General features: G+C 51.7%; 7 protein-coding genes across 7 annotated transcripts; 3 read left to right on the top strand and 4 right to left on the bottom strand.

The window, feature by feature from the left end:
- Positions 1 to 151: 151 nt before the first annotated feature.
- Positions 152 to 743, top strand: N7515_010304 (uncharacterized protein; the record flags this gene model as incomplete). Its single annotated transcript, XM_056671047.1, has 2 exons — positions 152 to 248; positions 304 to 743. 2 exons carry the CDS (start codon positions 152 to 154, stop codon positions 741 to 743), a joined length of 537 nt encoding a protein of 178 aa, XP_056517420.1.
- A 509-nt stretch (positions 744 to 1,252) lies between these two features.
- Positions 1,253 to 4,468, bottom strand: N7515_010303 (uncharacterized protein; the record flags this gene model as incomplete). The annotated part of the gene is made up of 1 exon (XM_056671046.1): positions 1,253 to 4,468. One exon carries the CDS (start codon positions 4,466 to 4,468, stop codon positions 1,253 to 1,255), a length of 3,216 nt encoding a protein of 1,071 aa, XP_056517419.1.
- A 607-nt stretch (positions 4,469 to 5,075) lies between these two features.
- N7515_010302 (SDR family NAD(P)-dependent oxidoreductase) lies at positions 5,076 to 6,239 on the top strand (the record flags this gene model as incomplete). Its single annotated transcript, XM_056671045.1, has 4 exons — positions 5,076 to 5,200; positions 5,302 to 5,333; positions 5,385 to 5,715; positions 5,783 to 6,239. The coding sequence occupies 4 exons, from the start codon at positions 5,076 to 5,078 to the stop codon at positions 6,237 to 6,239; spliced, it is 945 nt and encodes a 314-aa protein (XP_056517418.1).
- A 683-nt stretch (positions 6,240 to 6,922) lies between these two features.
- Positions 6,923 to 9,740, bottom strand: N7515_010301 (DENN (AEX-3) domain protein; the record flags this gene model as incomplete). Its single annotated transcript, XM_056671044.1, has 2 exons — positions 6,923 to 8,278; positions 8,340 to 9,740. The coding sequence occupies 2 exons, from the start codon at positions 9,738 to 9,740 to the stop codon at positions 6,923 to 6,925; spliced, it is 2,757 nt and encodes a 918-aa protein (XP_056517417.1).
- A 2,651-nt stretch (positions 9,741 to 12,391) lies between these two features.
- N7515_010300 (uncharacterized protein) lies at positions 12,392 to 13,201 on the bottom strand (the record flags this gene model as incomplete). The annotated part of the gene is made up of 1 exon (XM_056671043.1): positions 12,392 to 13,201. The coding sequence occupies one exon, from the start codon at positions 13,199 to 13,201 to the stop codon at positions 12,392 to 12,394; it is 810 nt and encodes a 269-aa protein (XP_056517416.1).
- Positions 13,202 to 13,660: 459 nt separating this feature from the next.
- On the top strand, positions 13,661 to 14,824 carry N7515_010299 (uncharacterized protein; the record flags this gene model as incomplete). The annotated part of the gene is made up of 3 exons (XM_056671042.1): positions 13,661 to 14,004; positions 14,071 to 14,410; positions 14,474 to 14,824. 3 exons carry the CDS (start codon positions 13,661 to 13,663, stop codon positions 14,822 to 14,824), a joined length of 1,035 nt encoding a protein of 344 aa, XP_056517415.1.
- A 214-nt stretch (positions 14,825 to 15,038) lies between these two features.
- N7515_010298 (ubiquitin-binding serine/threonine protein kinase VPS15) lies at positions 15,039 to 19,956 on the bottom strand (the record flags this gene model as incomplete). The annotated part of the gene is made up of 3 exons (XM_056671041.1): positions 15,039 to 19,518; positions 19,569 to 19,689; positions 19,743 to 19,956. The coding sequence occupies 3 exons, from the start codon at positions 19,954 to 19,956 to the stop codon at positions 15,039 to 15,041; spliced, it is 4,815 nt and encodes a 1,604-aa protein (XP_056517414.1).
- Between the last annotated feature and the right edge of the window lie 159 nt (positions 19,957 to 20,115).

The raw sequence follows: 20,115 nt of genomic DNA, 5'->3' as shown, positions 1-20,115 counted from the left end.
CACCAGGGCGTAGGCGAACAAAGAAAAGCCAGCGGGACGCATTGAAAGCAGGATAAGCCTACAAAAGATAGAAAAGAGAGAGAAAAGAGGGAAGGTGTCCTCTTTACTTCAACATATCCGTGTCTCATATTTCTGTCTACCCATAGCCGAAATGTCCTCGCAGAACAGCTCCCTCCCGGAATTCGTGCATTGCATGGAAAAAGTCCCACCACCATACCAGAGGGATCAATATGCCTACACAAAAGACGGTAGGCTGAGTAAAAACCCACTCCATGACCCGAGACTGATAGCAAATGCTCACAGGATTATCGTGTGCAATGATCGCCTGGATGCTAGACCTCGACGTGCGAGCCGCAATGAGAAAGCGCGAACTCCTCCGCACATATCAAAGGCTCTGTCTATACATTGGGCACATGGAGCGTAAGTGTATCCGAACGATAACCTCAACGTCAAGACTGATCCTGTCAGGCTTGATGGACCAGAACAAGATCCCATACCAGCGGTATACCGGCGAGCAAAACGGTCGAGAAATCAACACCGCCAGACAGCTCATCATGCCTCATATCAAAGCCAAGTTCATGGCCAATGCGCCGTACCCGATGACCGCTCCTATCAATACCGATGAAGAGCTCTGTGGGACTGTGGCGGATGCACAATTGTTCGAACATCGACTTCATCAGTTGGAGGTTATGCGGTACCTTGAGGGGGTTGACCCGTCGGCATTGACTGAGTTGGATAAGTAGCTTGCTGGATAACATCACAGGCCGATCAAGGGACTGGAGTTTTAAGCCAGGGAAGTTCGCGGCCCTTGGCTCTGTAGTTGGTATAGCCAATGCTTAGATGCTCCCTTCTTTGATATAATTGTTCATCATGGACTTGCGCTCATTTTCACCCGCTCTTTCATCGAGATACATCTTCCATCGTCCTGAAATGAAGTCTGGGAAAGTTTTGATTAAATCAAATCTAAACAGTGCTTGCCACCCAAGTGTAAAGTCCAGGGGTATCTCGAATACTGGGTTGGTGATGTAGGAAGCGAGCAACAGAGCATATCGCAGGGTATGCCCACTTGTCTTTTCGCAAAACAGAAGAAAGAGGAAGGGAAAATAACGCCTGACTATGGGAAAGTAGAGCAGAAAAGCCAAAACTCCTTGTCTTATGCTCAGGTCGTATCGGCATTACATGAAATGAAAGAAAACGAATGGATAGGTGGACTATCAATGAATACAAGACTCCGTCTTAGACAAGTGCCCGTCTAGATGCCTGCGCCACCACTTAGTTCCCGCATCTCCTGCAGGGCAACAGCACGGCGTGCGACGACATCTTCGCGACGGACAACATTGCGCAATGCTTCGCTGGCTTGGATCAGCCCGTCGATGCTGATTGCGTGGTTGGTCATTTGGTGGTTGATGTATGTATATAATGCCGCCGGCGTCGAGCAGGTCGTCAGTAACTGCTGCTCATTGAGCTTGAGCAGCGCAAGAGCAACTTGGAAGAGGAATGTGCTTCCGCCGCCACTGCCAGAGGCAAGGTCCTCGGCGACTTTTGTATTCTTGTCAATGCTTTCCTTGGCACCAGAATTCAGTCCAGGGCCGTTGACTGCGCTTGTCACATTGAGACACAGGACTACATCCCATACGCGGTACAGTGCCTCTGCGGAGAGACAATCCGTAAAGACAGAGAGGAACCATTGGAACGTCAGTGCCTCCAGCTCGATACCCAGTTCCTCCAAGTGGGCGGAGAGCTTAGGAAGAAGCTCCGAAATGTACTGACGCAAGACTACCTGGTCCGCGCGGGAGGCCAGCAAGCCATGATCGTAGTAGTGCTGAGGCAGGATGATTTCAATCATCGATGTCAGGATCCAAAATGCGTCCTCGGCAGTCGGCATGATGAGTAGCAGGGATGCTGCGATGAGATTCATGCCCTGACAGTAACCCACCTCCGGATTACGACGCGAGTACGCAAGCAGAACCTCCTTCAGTTTGGCAACCCCGGGCCCCTTGCGGAAAAAGACATTGTCCGTAAGGGTGCGGCGTATATCCATGTCGATCTGTGCAACGACAGAAGGGTCTGGATCGCACCCACCGACACCATGCACAAGGTCATCATAGTATCCGGGGATTCGCATTGTCGAGGCTCCGCTGCACTCCGACCAAAGTTTGGCCCGAAGAGCAACTGGGATGCCGCCGAGCACGAGCATCCGAAACTCCCGCCACTTCGCTCGCCCAACCTTGCCTTTATTGCCCAGACCAGCGATCCCTACAACCTCGCCATCGGCGAGCGAGACTTCTGGCGTGTCGACGGCAGCAACAGATCTATCGGAAGTTGCGGCCGCGGCTGCGGCTTCGCCCTCTTTTCGTCGTTCAGCGCGCACTTTACGAAGGAACTCATTCCACCGGACGGTTCGGTCGCGTTGCAACGTGTCGTGGAGCTCGGTCAACTGTTCCAGTAACAGTTTCACAGGCTCCATCTCGGCGTGACTAAACTTGGAGTATGTGTCCTTGAGCTGATCCGATGACATTCCAGCGAACTCGGGGCTGTCAGCCGTGATGGCCGATGTGGATGCGGATGGCTGAGAGCTTGGGCTGACGGCCAACGCCCCATCTTTGTCAACTGAAACAGACGAGCTATGAGAGCGATTCTCTCCTGCGGTGGTCAAAGAGACGATCGGTCCTGCAGAAGGGGTGTGAGACAGCAGCTCTGTTGGACGGGAGGGAATCCTCAAGTAGTCCTGCCACCGACGGATGGCGACGGCTCCACTGTCCAAGTCTTCTGGTGAGCCAGGAAGCGAGTGGGAAGTTTCGGCGGCCTCCTGGCGAAGTCTCGAGATTTCGGGGTCATCTTCGGGATCTGAAGTATCAGTCCGAAGAGAGCCTAGAGTTTCGGTAACGCTCAAACGGTGAGCGCTGCTCTTAGCAGTATTGGCTTCTCTCTGGCGCTTTTTTCGGCGTTGATCATAGATAAACCCGAAGCGGTCGGTGAGAAACTCGCCGGCTTGGGAATTGTTATAAATGGTAGTGAGCGTCGGAGGCTTCGACTCCATAGGCAGAATGGCGTCCATCTCGACCGGTCCAAGATTCGTCGAACCTCGATCCGCTACCTCCGACGCTGTACCCTGCGATACACTACCAGCTGCCGTCCGTCGAGGGGCTCGAGAGGCAGGAGGGTTCATTTTTCCCTGGGCGCCGGAGCCACTGGCGGAACGCCCAGTGGTAGGTATACTCGCATTGCTATTGATCTTCTTCAATGCGGCAACTGCCGACATCCCGCCCTTGGAATTTCCAGACAATGTAGAAGAAGCGCTCCTGTCGGCGTCCGGCTTTTTGGGCTGAGATCTATTGTAGGTTGATTCAGAATCACTTGCATCTCTGCTTGTCTGGGAATTGCCGGCAAACAGCTTGACAGTCCAAGAGCCAAGAGACCGGGACGATTTACGGGAATGGATGCTTGCATCATCACCAGTTGCCGAAATGCTAGCGATGCGATTTGCTGGTCCGTTCCGTGCTGTGCCTTCAGGAGGCTGGAATAGCTGCTCATCGAGCGCTTTGCGTCGCACTGCAGGGTTGCTAGGCACTCGCCGACGTTCAGCCTCTTCCTCCCCAACCTCACCAACACCACTCATGATGCTGCTGGCACGACTGGTCTTCCGGCTCGTATTGACCGAACCGAACAGATACTCTTGCCAGCCCCTGATGGAGCTCTGACTCTTCCGGTGATCGTCTGACCGCTGTGCACGAATCGTGGTTTGAGCTTCTGCCGATTCACTGTAAGAACGAGAACCCACAGCGTCTTCCATCGCTTGAGACATCAGCCCATTCAAACCAGAAGAGGCGTTGTCAGCATGATCACTGTGGCTGCTTTCCGCATCGGAGGCACGATCACCCGGAGAATTCTCTAACTGATATAGGCGACGTTCGATATCTTGGTTGGACACGGACACTTCTCGAAGCATTCTCTTCAGCTCTCGCTCCCTTGCATCGGCGCGTTGGCGTAGAGCCGAGATCTCAGCGTCCCGTTGCGCTAGATCGCGTGCGAACTGCCTCACCATCTTCACGGCACCGGTTCCGGCAACCAACCGCTCAATGTGCGCATCATCGGCCAAGTGCAGGGCACCCGGGATATCGTACGCGGGGACAGAATCGGCGAAGAGGGCAGCTCGGCCTGATTTGTGCGACGGCCCAGTCGTCAAATTCGCCAATGTAGCCTTTCGCCCACGACCGCCCTTGCTCTCACTGATATCATCTCCATTGTCACCAGATAATAGCGTAGTCGTTAAGCCACCGGCGAGGGTCGAAGTCTTGTCTGGCGGGGAAAGGGAGGGGAACGAAGTCAAATCTGTCGTATTATTCGAGGAGCCGGAATGACGTTTCTGCATTTTGGCGCGGACAGCCTTAGTATTTCGACTTCTGCTCGACGCGCTTGAGGCTTGGGATGAGGATCGCCGCTGGGATTGAATATCGGACTCTGCCATGACTCAATAACCGGGCGATGAAATGGTTGGTTGATGACTTCATGAAGGCTTTTCTCGAGATTGTTGGAGGAGTTGATTGACACGCGTTCAGACCGAGGGGCGACAACTCATTTGAGTAGCTTTATGTAGCTCTAAGTACTTGGCTGGTCCTGTCGCGCGTGCTTGGCAATCCTTCTGTAGAGCCGTGGATGGAATGAAGGGAGATCGACCGGCGATGTTCAGGCCCTGGACGTCAACCCTGGAATCCCTTGATGCCCTTTCTTAGGACCAACGAAAGCATCGAAAACAAAGACTCTAGCTTTGGCTATTGAAACACACACAGGCTTTCATACAAAGTGCACATGACGTGACCCCGGGTAGCAGTCACCTGACTATGTGCTTACATATTGAATTTTATCATGTGATATTTTGCGTTTATGGCTCTCCTGCCCCGCTGTATCCCGGGGGCCTCGGCTCTCCGCATAACCGACCGAGTTGCCCAGCATTTGGGGGTGGGGAAAGCTGGTGCTGTTATAACTAGAAAGCTGCCGCAATTGGAGCTATTTTTCTAGTATATTCAAGTGATTCATTTTGGAAGATTGCCGAACTCATCCAGATCTTAACAGACATGTCTGCAGCAGCAAAGCAGCGTCTCCAGGCCCTGAGCAAACAGCTCGTTGAGGGCATACCCTCCGAGGGCACCTTCGAGGACATCCCCAAGATTCGCCATGTCGCTGGAGACTCAGCTGGACCGTAAGTAGCCTTGGAGATTTCAGACTCTCATAAGAGTCAAGTATATCTTTGTATGGCCTTAATCACAAGCTCGAATGCATAATTAACGCTCTAATTGACAGGCGGGCAAAGGACAAGGTAGTAATCGTGACCGGTAGGTGTCCTCGTACTCCATTTCAAGAGCATTATGCTAACTGAGATAAAGGTACAAACTCCCCCAGCGGCATTGGTCGCGCCAGCGCACACCAATTCGCCAACAATGGCGCCAGAGCAGTCTACATCTGCGACTTCAGCGACACCCATCTCGCAACACATAAGCGAGAGATGGAATCACTGTACCCAGGTGTGGACATCCACGCACGATCATTTGATGCTGCCGATGAAAAGGCTGTCGTAGCTGTCATCGACGAAGCAATCAGCAAGTACGGCCGCCTAGACGTTTTCTTCGCAAACGCCGGTATCGTGGGCCAACCTAAAGTATTTACGGACATCGACGCCGACGGATTCATGAATACCATGCGAGTAAACGCTCTCGGGTATGTATTGCCTCCCTGATCCCGATATCTCCGGAACCAAATCATTTCTAACAAATCCCGGAAACAGCGTCTTCCTAGCAGCCAAACATGCCGCCCCAGCAATGAAAATAACATCCGCCTCAAAGCCATACCCCAGCGGCTCAATCATTGGCACAGCATCTGTAGCTGGCCTCCGGTCCAATGCCGGATCAACAGACTACTCCGCCTCAAAGGCGGCCGTGGTCTCTATCGCGCAGACGGTGTCCTACCAGCTCGCGGGCACTGGGATCCGCATCAACGCAATTTGCCCCGGGCTGATTGAGACAGGGATGACGAAGACTGTGTTCGACCGGGCCCGGGAGCGTGGCACTGAGCGCAAGATTGGACAACTGAACCCGCTGCAGCGGGGTGCTGTTGCTGATGAGGTTGCGCGTGTTGCGCTGTTCCTTGGTAGTGATGAGTCCAGCTATGTCAATGGACAAGCTTGGGCTGTTTGTGGTGGATTGAGTGCTGGACACCCTGTTGTGCCCGGGAAGTTGGCTTGAAATAGCCTGAAACACAATCATTGAGTTGCATTTGAGAGTTGTACATCCACGCTCATGATTAGCATAAGAACATGATTTTATTACTTGTATGAGGAATCAACCTTCCTTATTGCACTCTTCTAGTATGTCTAAGCTACTTGGTTACGATAGGACCAATTTAGATCAAAGTTTCAAATTCACAGAATCCATTCCGGGAAGACAGGGAGCTATATAGACTCTCGTAGATAGGAATCTAGATCCAGGACTGTAGATAAATAGGAAATTTCATCCGCAGACAACGCGGATGGCGGTGCAGAGTGAGGGCTTCTCTCAACATGAGATGAGCGCAAAATCAAATGAACCAAGTCGTTCCATCCCAGACGGTACGACATATAGTCGGAAATCAAACAAGGAAAAGGAAGAGCAGAATTATTGAACAAGAAGACAGGTAGAATGGTCGGGTGGATATATAGGGATCAAGAGTAATTGCCACGACGAAGAAGTGAGAAAAGAAAGTACGCCAGACAACCAGAGCGTAGGCACGCATTCAGGATACTGCACCGATGAAGTTGAAGGAAAGAGAGAAAGGGAAGAGCCACGCCAAGAGAATAGAGAATAGGCATGGAGTGAAAAGGAAGAGAAAAAAACACAAAGATCGTCTCAGTCAAGCGTTGCATCATCTAAACTGAATAGTCGATGGAAGATCACGAGATCACCCGTGCGGTGGTGGGCCGCATGAGGTCCTCGCTAGCCTGCTTGGAGAGAGTGCCCCTCTCAGTCTGCTGATCGTCGACGTTCTCAGTCTCATGAGCGTGCTCATCATCATCCTCGACAATCCGAGTCGGGATATCGCCGGGCCCGTATTGCTGACTTGACCGCTCGGGGAAAGTCGAGCTGCTGATCATGGACATGGATGTGCTGGAGCGGTTGTGGACCAGATCAGGGGTCGGTGGGATGCTGGAGTGGCGGTTATCCGGGTGGAGGGAGGTGTTGTCGGCGTCGCTAATCTCGCTAGCGGCGCGGGTAGAGCGCCCCTCAATGGTACCGTACTCGGAGCCAAGACGCTCATTGCGGTGGAGCTTTGAGAGCTCTTCTTCCTCGTCGGCGGCATCCTGGGCCAAGTGCAGGCCTTCGACAGCGGCAGCGCACTGTTCGCTGATGCTGCGGATGATGTCTGCAATTGCATCGGTCTTGTCGCGTAGGTAGCGATCCGCGACATCTGTGATGCTGAGACGCGCAAGGGTCTTGTGATCCTTGCCGATGTTCAGCAAATGCTGCTCCAGCTCGGGGCTCATGTCATTTACCAGAGTCTTGTGACCATTGATCTCCTTAACCGACTTGATGAACTCCTTCGCCTCGGCGACTGAAACCTCCCCCTTGGACTCCTCGGGAGCGTCTTCGAAGCCCTGCTCGACAATTTCATTAATGTCTGACCGACTGCCAATGGACCGGACGATGTGCTCCATGTGGTGACTCTGGCCATTAATGAGGCTGCGCAGGTGCATGACCACGCGTTGGGCATCCTCGCGCTCGCGACTGAGGGTGGCATTGGTATGAGAGAGGGCGGAGATCTCTTTCTGGTTGCGCTTGCGCTCACGCTCGAGCTCCTCGGCAATTTCCTGCTGGAGAACGAGAGCCTCGAGAGCATCGTCACGCTGCTTCTCAGTGCCAGATAGACGGAGAGTAAGACGAGCCACGTCATCCTTCTGCTGATCAATGAGACCAGTGAGACGACGGTTCTCGCGCTTGTGGTTCTCAATCTTGACCTTGAGCTCCGCAGTTTCCTTGGTGAGCTGTTCAGCAAACGCCTGGAACTTGAGGAACTGCTGCTTCCAGGTCTCGAGCTCTTCCACCAGGAAGTTGTTGCGCTTGGTGACCTTGCTGAGCTCGGTGTCCATTCTGCCCTTGAGGTTGATGAAGTCTTGCCAAGCCTCCATAGCATCCCGAGAGTACTGGTTGCGCTCGCGGACTATTTCGTTGAGGTGACGCATGGAAACCTTGGTCATGAGGGGCTTCTTGACGGAGCCACCGAAGATGGCTTTCATACCGGTGTTGCGGCCCTGTGGAATATAACGTTAGTTTTGACCATGGTTAGCGACAGTTCATAGAGTTAAGACATACCAGCTTCTCGCACACATGGTCCATGACGGCCATGACGGCATCCTGGTTCCACCATTGGGGCTCCTCAATGCTTTCAACCTCTCCTCTCATAACAATGATCTGGCCAGCGGGGATGAGTTTGCCACCAGCGTACGCGGTGCGCAAGTGAGCAGGCACGCCAGAGGGTGAGACATCGCCATTCAAGGATTGAGTCATGCGGGTGATGAACTTGGTGCGTTGGCCCTGGCTCAGCACACTCGGCGGGCTGGAAGTGAGGACAAAGTTGCGGTCCAGGTCGATCACAAGAGCATCAGACGGAGCGTTGAACAGAGTGCGGCATTCCGCAGTAATACCCAAAATGTAGGGACCGGGCTCCTGGACCAGCTCCTTGACGTGGCGGGCGTGCACCACAGGCACGTACAGACCACTCCACTCGTAGACGCGGACGCAGTAGCGAATGGTCTCGGCCGCGACAGTCAACATCGCGGGGTAGTGGCTGACGAAAATGATACGGCGGGTGGGCGAGACGGCAGCCTCAATCACACCGACAATGTTAGGGATTGACAGACATGTAAATAGGGGCCACATGGCGAAGTTCTGGAACCCAGTGGGCGAAGATGGGAACTGGTAGCACAAAGCATAATCCTTCATGTCAATGCGAACCAGGTCGTTGAGACGGGGAGCCGGGAAGCTGAGGATGCGGGAAACCTCCTCTGCGTGGAAGAGGTTGGTGGCCTTGTTCCAGTGGATCCACATGCCTCGAAGGTAATCACCCAGCAGGTCGTAGAGGGGATACCGTGAGAGGAAACTCAAGCAGTACGGGATCCAGTAGGTCTCATCGGGATTGTCGTAGAAGTCCGGCTCCGTCTTCTTGCGCAGCTCGCGAATGGTCTCCGCACGCTTCTCATCGGCGCGGGACCAGACGCGCAGCGCGATACCGTACAGAGTGTGAGAAGAGTCCTGCTGCAAAACGAAGGCATGGTGAGCACAATGAGGCTGGCTCTTGCCGGTGCAAATCTCCACATCGTGGGGGAAACATGCACGCATAGCCGAGTGCAGGGCTCGTGCGATCTCGTTATCCTGCTCTAGTCGAGGGCTACTGCCCAAAATCTCCGGGAGCCAAAATTGACCCACGGCACCCTTCATGTGACCAATCTTACCCTGTTCGGGAGCGGGCGCCTTCACCCATTGTGAGGGTTCGCGCCCGACACCACATACCATGTAGGCATGTGTGAGTGTTTTTGGTGTTCGCTGGACGGACTTGGGATTGAGAGTAGACGGTATCGGTTGGGTGATGCGCGAGTGCAACGACGACGTGCGGCTAGGAACGACCAGCGAATTTTCCCCTTCGCCGCGTGTCGTAGGCCGATCCCGGGTTGATGGGCGCGCAAAGGACGCATGATCTCGCAGAGAATGGCCCATTGCTGCGTTTTGTGTCGATTTAGATCTGTCGGTCTTTTCGAAGTAAACTGGCAATTCCGGGGTTGGGATTCCTCGGAAGGAATGGAAGAATGTGTGTATATCACTGCCTTGAGTGCAGTCTCGTCGAAAAAGAGGGTTTACCCAAGACCAAGGAAAGACGTCGAGCGAATGTGGAAACGTCCGGGATGAAACTCCAATATTACTCAGATTCGAGCCCACGCATTGCAGATGGGGACAAGACGAGTAAAATCTAGAAAGCCTGAGGAAGAAGAGTGTTAGGGGGGCGAAGAGACAAATAGGAGACGAGGTTTGGAGCTAATAGGAGTTCTCTCCACTTTAATTTAGGTGTAAGCAGTATGGTACTGTACACAGTATGGGGCGAAATAGTTATGGTGAGAATGGCCAGGTTATGTATTATTTTGTATTTTCTATGCTGATTTAGTATTAGCATGACTGGGTTTATGTTTCATCTCGAATCTCATACATTATCTGCAGGGTTAATTAATGAGCTTGTCCTCCGTACATACTCAACTCCCAAAGAAATCACATCTTTTTCTTTGTCTTCCAATTCTCGAGACAATCAAATATTCTGTTATGGACCGAATTGATACATCCAACGCCGTTTACGTTTCAGACTTTTTCTGATGTATCCCGCGTGTCACGTTTTAAACTTTGAGATTCAACTTGAACCTTCCCCTCAATCTGATTCTCTTCCCACGGTTCTCTTCCAGCCCAGCTCATTCTTATCCTTACCCTCGGTAATCTGCAGTGCGACCCTATGCAATCTCATATCACAGTGTTTCGCATGCGGGCAGTTAGGAGTTAATCCAACCTCTTCCACTGGATATCTGATACTGACAAATACCAATCAGTTACAGCATTATGATTTCCTAGAAAGCGAGCTGCAAAGCCTGCAATGCCGATCAAAAGAAAAATCAAGATCGAGAAGACGAGAACCGTTCCATTTCAAAGATCGTGGGTGTGATGGCCCGTCTTGGCTGGCCCAGAAGTGGATCCAGTGAATTTGTGGTTCAGCATGGTCTGTGCTTTATTTACCCCTGAGTCTTCGGTTCGGGAAATCCGGCTGTGGATTTCTTTTGCCTTCAACCATGGGTAACTCAACGTGAGCTCAGGTTTATTTGTCACCTTTCATGTGTTTCCCTCTTCTGTCTCGACTTTATATACACTCCACCCAGTTCGAGGAAGTACAAAGTAAATGTAGTATTCATCGATATGTTATGTATACACCGTACTCGTGTTGGCCCGGATAAACTACTCAGTCTGGCATCTTCGGCGGTGATCTCATTTCCGGAGATGCCCCTCACGCGCGAGTTTTTCCAGGACCCTGCCGCGCTCAATGTCATTTTTGCAAGGAATCGTAACGATAGGACAGCCCCCAATACGATCTGGATCAGTGGATTTCGGGATGCGAACCACTGTACTGCGTACGGAGTACATGGAACCGCATGAACCAATGGATCATTTGCTCCGTGGCTAATGGTTCGAGGCTCTTCGAGCTAAATTGCCGATGCGAACACCCTCCATCAGTCTTTATGTACTCTGTACGGAGTAAAAGTTATGCTTAAACAGACAATGCATCTCAACCTTCTTCCTCGCACTGTTTTATGATGTCCATAAAAGATATGTTATGACCGCGATCATGTGGAGAAGCGCAATCGCCCACGAGTCATCCGTACAATGTCGAACGTGATGGTAAGATTCAACCTTTTGTTTACATTGGTATTTAAAAACAAAAAAAAAATCCAAGCCTCACTTCCTTCCCAGCCTCGAGGCGCAATACCCCATGCGTGGCTCTTCAACATGGAAAGTCCGGTCAAATGGCTAAATGCATGTAAAAATCAGACATTCCTGGATATAAAGACCACAACTGTCAGGCTGAACTTAAATGTTAACTCTACAGGAGATATCCTCCGTATGGATACCGAGTAAGCATTCGCACTTCCAATCCGGAATTCCAGAATTCCTTCGCCTCTAAGCAATGTTGGGAACTTTGGACTGCCGATCAACCACTCGATCCACCAGTGTTTCGCCTCAGGATCCACAGTACAGCTCTCCCCAGTGACGCCCAGGAGTCCAGGACTGATAGGGGTAGTACCCACTACCTAGGCACTTCTATGTAGAGGACAAGCCTTTTACCCTCGCTTCGCTCAGGAGGCTTGAAGGCGAAGTCCGTAGTCAGTAAGCTAATCGCAGGAGGTTGATAGTTAGGACATTTTCATTTGGGCATCGCGAGAGTAGGCTAAACAGAAGGCGGGCATGCAGTTTTACACAGGTCCAATGATAACGCGAGAAGAAAAGGGCAACCCCACATCTAACTAACTTGTACAGCTGACTCCGTTGTATGGAAGCGCTGTACGACCTCTGGAAATAGGACATTTTCTGTTGCATGCGAGGCCTCTACGTGTAGGTCTGTAGGACCGATAGATTTGCCACTCCACACCCACCCTTTTAACCACTGTACCTGGCTCTTATTAAACGTGATAGCGAAACAGAGACGGATTGGAATCTACACGCGACGGAGAGTGAAGGATAGCCGGCCCTCGGTCGTCTCCAATGGCACACGCGGGATCGTGTGCTCCGCTGCTTTATAGTCGCCAGCGATGATACGGGCGGTCATATTCCAATCAATATCATACAGACCCGTGGGGCCGTGATGATGAGACGGGTGCCGTGCTAAGCCCCCCATCGTCGATGGCTACGAATCTCCGACTCAACTTCGGGGTGGCGACGGAATTTCTTGCTTTCTCATCCCTGAATTCGACGACACCGCGCAGATTAGCGTCATCTTGCGGCGGTGCAAAGTATAGGATATGTCGTATCACAGAAGACGCAAGCCGCACGGTGTTATCTTCTAGGGACACTTGGAGGCTGCTCGATTTTGGATCCATGTACTCAGGGGAAGAAGCCGCATGCGAACTGGATGCTGAACCGCCAGATGATTCAGCTTGTATCTTGCTGGAGTCGGTAGACTCTGGTGGCAGGATGCGCTTGGTGCCCGCTCGGGGCCGCTTCGAAGATGCCTTGGATTCATCGCCGTTTCCTCTTGGAGGGTGTTGAGATAAGAAGGTTTGACGGCGCTCTACGCTACCTTTGAATATTGCCAATGCCGCCCAAACTTGGCCAAGAGAGACCCCACATGTGGGATCTCGCACAAGACGGTGCTCGCTCTGGTCCAGGTATCCATCTGGGCCACATAGAAACTTCCCGATCTCAGGGTATGATTGAAGGTCCAAGGATGATGGCAAATGCTCCGACAGGATCGGGAGAACGTAGGGCATGGTATTAGTCCGAATAACACGACAAGCAAACAAGTGATCACGTCGCCAATCACTGGCCCTGCCATCAGGGAGTTCGGAGAATAACTTCCTCTTCTCGGCAAGGAAACGCTTCTTGAAGGTTGATGGATTTACCACAGTGTTGAAGTATGGGTTTTTAGCCATGGTGACACCGTCATGTAGGGTTGTTCCCTATGCAATATGGTCAGTGATTGACAAAATAGGCGATAGGACTGTGTATAGGCAAGGAAAATTCTTGAATATTATGGTAGGCAAATACTGTGAAGTGTAGGGAGAGAGTCCACCTGGCCTTTGGTTAATCAAGGTCGCTGGTAGCCCACTGTCAAGTGTAGCCGTTACGGTTGCCTATTCGGGAAGGAGGCACCTGCAGAGGTGCACGTGACCCTTACTAGTCACGTGCTAGAAGATATCAGGGTGACGAGTCCAGACCCGTCAGTGACGGGTCTGGACTCTGAGTCTTGACTCTTGAGAATCAGATAAGGCGCGACCCCGTGATGAATTTGAGGCGGTCTGGGCAGAAAGAGCATCAAACATCCGAAACAATGCATGCTTTGGCCATCCTACGTCCACACTCCACAACACGTCTACACGGTACACCTCACAATGCAGCCGGGTTTGGAGCCTCAGCCACTTGCGTCTCTTATGCGCTACCATCGAGAGCTATTCGTGGACCCATTATTCTGGACTTCTCGTCATTTGGATCTGGTAGGATGTCGCTTCAAGTGGCTCAAGCAGACGGAGTACACTGGAGACAACACCGTTATGCATCAAGCCCAAAACAAGGACGGCACGCATAAGTCTTCTGACTTCGATCAAGAACCCGTTCGGTTACCCACTTCGGATCCATCGGATGCTCGGCGGCTTGCAAGGGCCTCCGCGCCCACGATGAAGCTTATCTGCCTATACAGCATTCTAGAATATGAGGGAAGCGCTTTTGAAGTGCTTTGGTAAGCGATGCCATTTGCCCACGGGTAACTAGGCTAAAGAACATTACTGACGATATTTGTGAATAGCGAAAGTGGACCCAAATTCTACTTCGCAGGGCAAGGGATTCATCGGCCGAAGTATCCCGTGTTTCGTCGTCGCAAAAAAGACAACCAACCTTCTGACGACGATACTCAAAGTTTGTTAGGCTACTTTGACTACTCAAATCTCTTTTACGGTCGCAAGGAGAGACTTCAACCTATGGGTGGGATCCACAATAACGCACCTGTTGTGCGTATCTTTGAAAAGCGGCTGGCCCAAATAACCCCAGCTAATTGGAAAGAGGACCCGTACTTGGTTTGTATCTTGCTATCCATTGCCCAACTGCAAGAGCGCTCCCTTGCGACTAAAAAGCCAACAACGCACACCGTACGTCTCTCTAGACACGCATATATTCATCCTGTGAAACTCAAAGCCTAACACTTATTATAGTCACGTCTTCTTGTAGCAAAGTGGCCAGAATATGAATTTATCTATCTCTACGAGGCTCAATTTACCTCCGAGCTTCTGGAAGCGATTGAAAACCCGAAGAATGCCACGACCTATATCAAGTGGCCGATCATCACAGTGAAAAAGATCCGTTTCGAGCCCTATGACACCTTCCGTGAGCGTCTTGTGGATGAGCTATTACGTCCCCCAAATCTAGACTGTGAAAGTGCGTCAAATCTCAAAGATGGTACTGACCGTATTGTGACAAGTTCAGCGAAACGGCAGCATGAGGAAGGAGATGAGCCGCGAACAAGGCGACGCAAGGCTGGCATGAACTCTGGGAATCGAGATTAGCATTGTTTCGAAGCTCAACAAGGTAGTCCAATCCGAACAATTGTGACGGAGAATGTGTTTAAAAAGAATCCTCAAAGAGCCGCTACCTACTTATATACTATTACGCTGAATGACTCTAAATCAGGAAATGAGGATATTTATGGATCGTGTCACTGATATTCCTAGCCAGTGTATTCACTAACGCCGGGAATGGATATCATACATCATTCAATGCCTAAGAAAAGATGTAGACCATACCCGCACGGTCGACACTCACAACCATACCAAAAGGCACACGCAAGACCGCCACATCCTGGATGATATCCAAATGGCTCTTCAGCAACATCTGCTGCTGCAAACTAATGACGGTGCTACGGGGTGGTCTCGGAGTGGCTCCTTTCCTGGCATCTCGAGAACTACCAGTGCTAGACGAGCTGGGGAGGTGCTCAGTAGTTACCAAGAGATTCGGTCCCGGCTGAGACTGCTCGTAACGCGGCTTACCACTGGCACTGCCATCCGATACGACATCGAGCCCACTGACTATCGAGGATAGATCAGGGCGAGCGAGATCCCAGAAACGGATCTTCCGGTCACAACCGGCGGAAATGATGTACCCACACCTCGTGCTCGAGTCTTTGTCTTCGTCAGGGGCATTGAGACCGACCGCAAACGCCCAGATGCCGAGTCGATCGCCGGCTGGGTTATTGGAGGATGGGGTACTTGGGTCAACGCCCTTCGTGGCAAACCGGCTCAGCATCCCCTCTGGCCGGTCGCCATCGGCCTGCCACGCCTCGTAGTCACTCGGGGCGACAGGTGTTGGGTAAGCGTGAGGGGCCCGAGAAGGATGATGTGCGCCGTTGGGGGCATTATTGCCGACGCCCAGTGGAGTCGCTCGGTAGACCTCGCGACAGCGGAACTTTTCGATGTCCCATACTGTGATCTCATTACCGTGGCTGCCACTGCTTGATACGCAAACCCATCGCCCACGGGCTTTGACGGGATGTAGTTGGATGCGATTGATAGCGCCCCAGCCTGGAAGACCCCATGCCTTTAACCGCACCCGGAAACGAAGATCCCAGAGGTCGAGGATCCCGTGAGTAGTGCCGACCAGTAGCCAGTGGTGCCTGCGATCGCAACAGAACGTAGTTAGGGTCCCATGATGGACTGGATTTTCCAATATATAAACCGGCAGCATGGTCTTCATGTCCAGTGCAATGATGCGACAAGTGTTAGTCGCAACAATCAGGGTAGACTGGCCTTCGTCACGGAAGTGCTCCATCCAAACAGCGTACTCGGGTGACCCGTCTTTGGCGACGGGGAGCTGATATTCGCGAACCAGTTGGAGCTTGCCGTATCGAATAGCCGTTTGACCGACCTTCTGGTAGTCGACTCGAACGGCATGGATGCTACCATCAGTGGCCGCGCTGATAAAAGTATAAGTATTCTCGACAAATGTCAATGCTTTCACACGCGAGCCTGCTGCATGACGGTGGGTCTGGCGGGATCGAGGGGTCAAGTTTCTTTCGAGACGAGTGGTATCCCAAATCTTCACCGTGTTGTCATCAGAGGCGGTAGCAAAGAAGGAGTGATCTGGTGCTGTCACGACACGGTTGATTGGGCCACTGTGCTCACCAAATGTCGCGACCAAGTTCCCTTCGGGCTTCCAAATTTTACTTGGTTCTTGATCAGTGGCGCTGCGGATCGGTTGACGGGCGTCTACTTCTTTTACAAATGGTCCCAGGTCAAACAGATCTGTCGGGTAGTTCTCCTCGAAGACGTTGTCTAGGAGTCGTAGAACCGCAGGATCGGTGCCCCCATACGAATGGTGACCGCGATACTTTTGTGAGACTGTCTGGCTGGTTCTGTGGTCATCGGAAAGCAACGGGGTGGATGGTCTGGGTGTGCCTCCCCTTTGGACTGGTGCATCAACTTTGCCAAAAGCATTGGCGGAGCTTGTGCCAGTTTCGGCGTAGGCTTTAGCAGACTCTTTGCGGTTCAACAGATTGATCGCGGCAGATCTTTTGTGAACCCGGTCAGATAGACTCCTGGTGTCTGAGTTGGTTGGTGTCAATGACCCATCCTGTCCAGGGCTAGGTCGGCGACTGGAAAGCCTCCGATCATCATCAAGATTCGGAGGGGACAATGGACGAGATCCAGGTCCTGCGACAGGTGATGATGCCATTGGAGATGACGATAAAGGAGATGATTCATTTCCATCCCGTATAGGAAAACCAGATGACCATCTTGTTTCTTTTGAAAGTTGGCTTTTCGTCCGCAAGTGCTTGCGATGGGCACTGGGCGCTCGCTCAATGGTCGTAGAAGCGTCAAGCAAAGCATCTGCGATCGTTCTTGGTCTCAGATCATCGACGTTGCCATCGTGCGAATCCAAGGACGTGAGTCTCGACTGATCCTTGATCTCCTTATCGAAGAACACGGTCTGAGGCTTTACTCCGTGTTGTATCAGACTGACGATTTCGTTTGAGGGCGGCATGGCGCTAGCATCGGGTTCTCTAGATTGGCGCAATGAAACCCGCCAGATATAGTCCTTAAGAGCGAGAAGCTTGAACTCATCCTCGGAGCCCATCCCAAGGTTCATTAGTCGACCGAGCCATTGTTCATCCTCGTCATTTCTAGACTGGGCAGCCATATTGAAAGACGGATTCCGTTGACCGATGCGAGAGCTAAATGACCCAGGCTCAGATAGGCCGAACATGCCATCCCGGCTCGTCGATTTCCAAAATACGCCCTTCTCCGATTTAGAAGCCCAGAGGTGGGCCATTTCGTACACGCTCCGGGACATCGGGCGTTTGAGGGCATCAAGCAGATTGATCTCTGAAAACACAACGATCTTGATCCTAAGAAAAGGGCGGATGATGGGTGTTAGGACAGAATGAATATCCGCCACTGATAGAAACTTGGCGGAATTGACCACGAACTTCACTGCGGCCTGCCGAATCCAAATGTTTGGGTGCGCCAAGAATCCTACAGTCGTATTCAAGAGATCCCAAGTCGTTGATCGTTGGAACAAGCCCAAGTCAGCCATAGCTGCAAGAGATCGAATGACTCTTTCAACAACAAACTCCTCTGGCTCGGTCATAGACTGCACCATCAGCGGCAATATGTAGAGTTCCAGATTCAGACTGCCCACGTAGGCGGCGACACCGATTACGGCCTCGAAGAAGGCACATTTCAGTATCCAGTCCGGATCGTTCAAGTAGGTATTCAAGTGACTAAGAACAACTTCATTTGCTCTGAGATTACCGAAGAAGACACAGAGGCTGGACACGGAGCCCAGAAAAGCCCGCCGAACTGACGTATCCGTGTCTGTTAACAGAGCTTTCGTGTGAACTTCGAAGTACTCAAGAAGATCGACCCGAGCCACGTCATAGAGGTTGTGATAAGTCGCATCCTCAGTCCACCGGGACTCAAATCCAACCGGAATCAATGCTGCCAGACGCGTGTCGGACCGCAACGCTTGGATCATGTCCAAAAATCTCAAGGACGACTGAGCCAAGGACGCAATACACGAGGCATATGCGGCGCGCACCATGGGGCTCGATTTGCTGCTTGAAGAAGCAACAAATGGCTGAAGCCTGGGAAAAATGTACTCGGAAAAAAGATAAGCATTGACTGGAGAAACAACCTGAACCATCTTCAGTAATTGGGTTAAGGTGCGGATAGCGGCAACCTTGACGGCGTCTGTGCGATCGTTTAGAAGAATCATGATGTAGGGAAGAACGCGGTCTAGTTTGGCTTCATCTGACAGCCTCTCTGCAAATGCAAGGAGAATATCGCAGGCCTTAATGCGAGCGGATGCCTTGGCTGTATTTCGGAGGTTGGAAACCACCAGTGTTAGGAAAATCAGAGCACCCTCTTCTGGCTGCGGCTGCGGCTGCGGTGCTAGTATCTGGGTTTCTTCGTGGAGCATATCAAGTCTCACAGGAAGAGTGTTGCCTGTCGACTTGGAGACTGGGATCTTAGTTGGCGCCGCGACCCCGCGGATGCTGGAACCGAGGAAATAAGATACTTTGTCGAAGTCCAGGTAAATTCTCTCGATCCGTTCATCTGCTTCCACTCTATTGGCAGATTCGGCATCCACTCGGGTTCTTCCAGAAGATGGATCAGTCATGAGGGACATGTATTGGTGGAGGAAACTGTAAAAGTATTCCGGAAAGGCCTTGCCCTTCCAAAAGTTGAGATATTCATCCGCAGAGTATCGAGACTCTGGTTCAAGTTGGATCATATGCAGGATCAACTCCCGGATATCTGGATCATCGATTTGTGCTAGTTGGCTGTGTTCTGGACTGTACTCCCCTTTGCGGTATTTATACATTTGGCTTAGGTTGAAGATCGGCGATTCAAGAAAGAGTTCTGCGATCACACAGCCGGCGCTGAAGATGTCCATTGCCCAATTGACGCCGCTTCCGTTCGGTTCTTCCCCCGCAACAGAGAACCGTTCGGGCGCTATGTAACAGGTTCGCCTCCCGGATATGTCAAAGAAGAAGGAGAAATCAGCTGGATTATCCTCAGGCAGGAATGTAGGTTTGAACGACGATGAGAAATCGGAAAGATATAGCCAGTTCCAAGCCGTTACCAGGACGTTCTCGGTTTTAATATCACCATGGTAGATGTCCTGCGAATGGCAATCCCGAAGAGCGCACAACAGCTGGAAGGCAAGCCACTTTTTCTCAATATGCTCTAGAAAAGGTCGTGTACTATACAATTGTCAGGTTACCCTTCCTGGCATCAGTTGTAACAGACATACCTCATTCGATCGTAGAGAGAGCTGTGGATGTACTGGCGTACAAGGTATCCACTCGTGCCAGTCTCAAGAATCCTCTGGTAACTTAAAGCATTCGGTACATCCGCCAACAATTTGCGTTCTCCTTTTCCGAGATTTAGAACTTGTAAATGGGCAAAAATAAGGAATCAAACATACTCGTGATAGCTTTGATATACGGCGCAAGCTCCATAGTTGGGAATGGTTTCATGATGACCTTGGCGAATACCAAGCCAGTTGACTGCCTGGCACGAATGCTCTTCATGAACCTGCCACCTCCCATCGACTTCTCATACACCAGATCGGAGAGTTCGGGCACATCGATCCCCGCGGACCCCGCAGACAGGGTGGTGAGGGAGTAGCCTTGTCCCATGGTGTCGACTGCCCTTCATTTCCTGGAAATTAAATGGCCACTATTCCGCGATCAAGCAAGTTGAGCGGAAATCACCGAGCAGACTTGTGCGATAAAGAGAGTCGACGGCTGGAAGCCGATGAAGTCACTCGGTAGACGCGTCGACACGTGCACAAGGCG

The sequence above is a fragment of the Penicillium bovifimosum genome (genome assembly GCF_028826915.1).
Source record: "Penicillium bovifimosum strain IBT 22155 chromosome Unknown utg000008l_segment0_segment0, whole genome shotgun sequence".
NCBI lineage: Eukaryota > Fungi > Ascomycota > Eurotiomycetes > Eurotiales > Aspergillaceae > Penicillium > Penicillium bovifimosum.
Note: the sequence above shows the minus strand (reverse complement) of the source record. Positions and strands in the feature narration are given on the sequence as shown.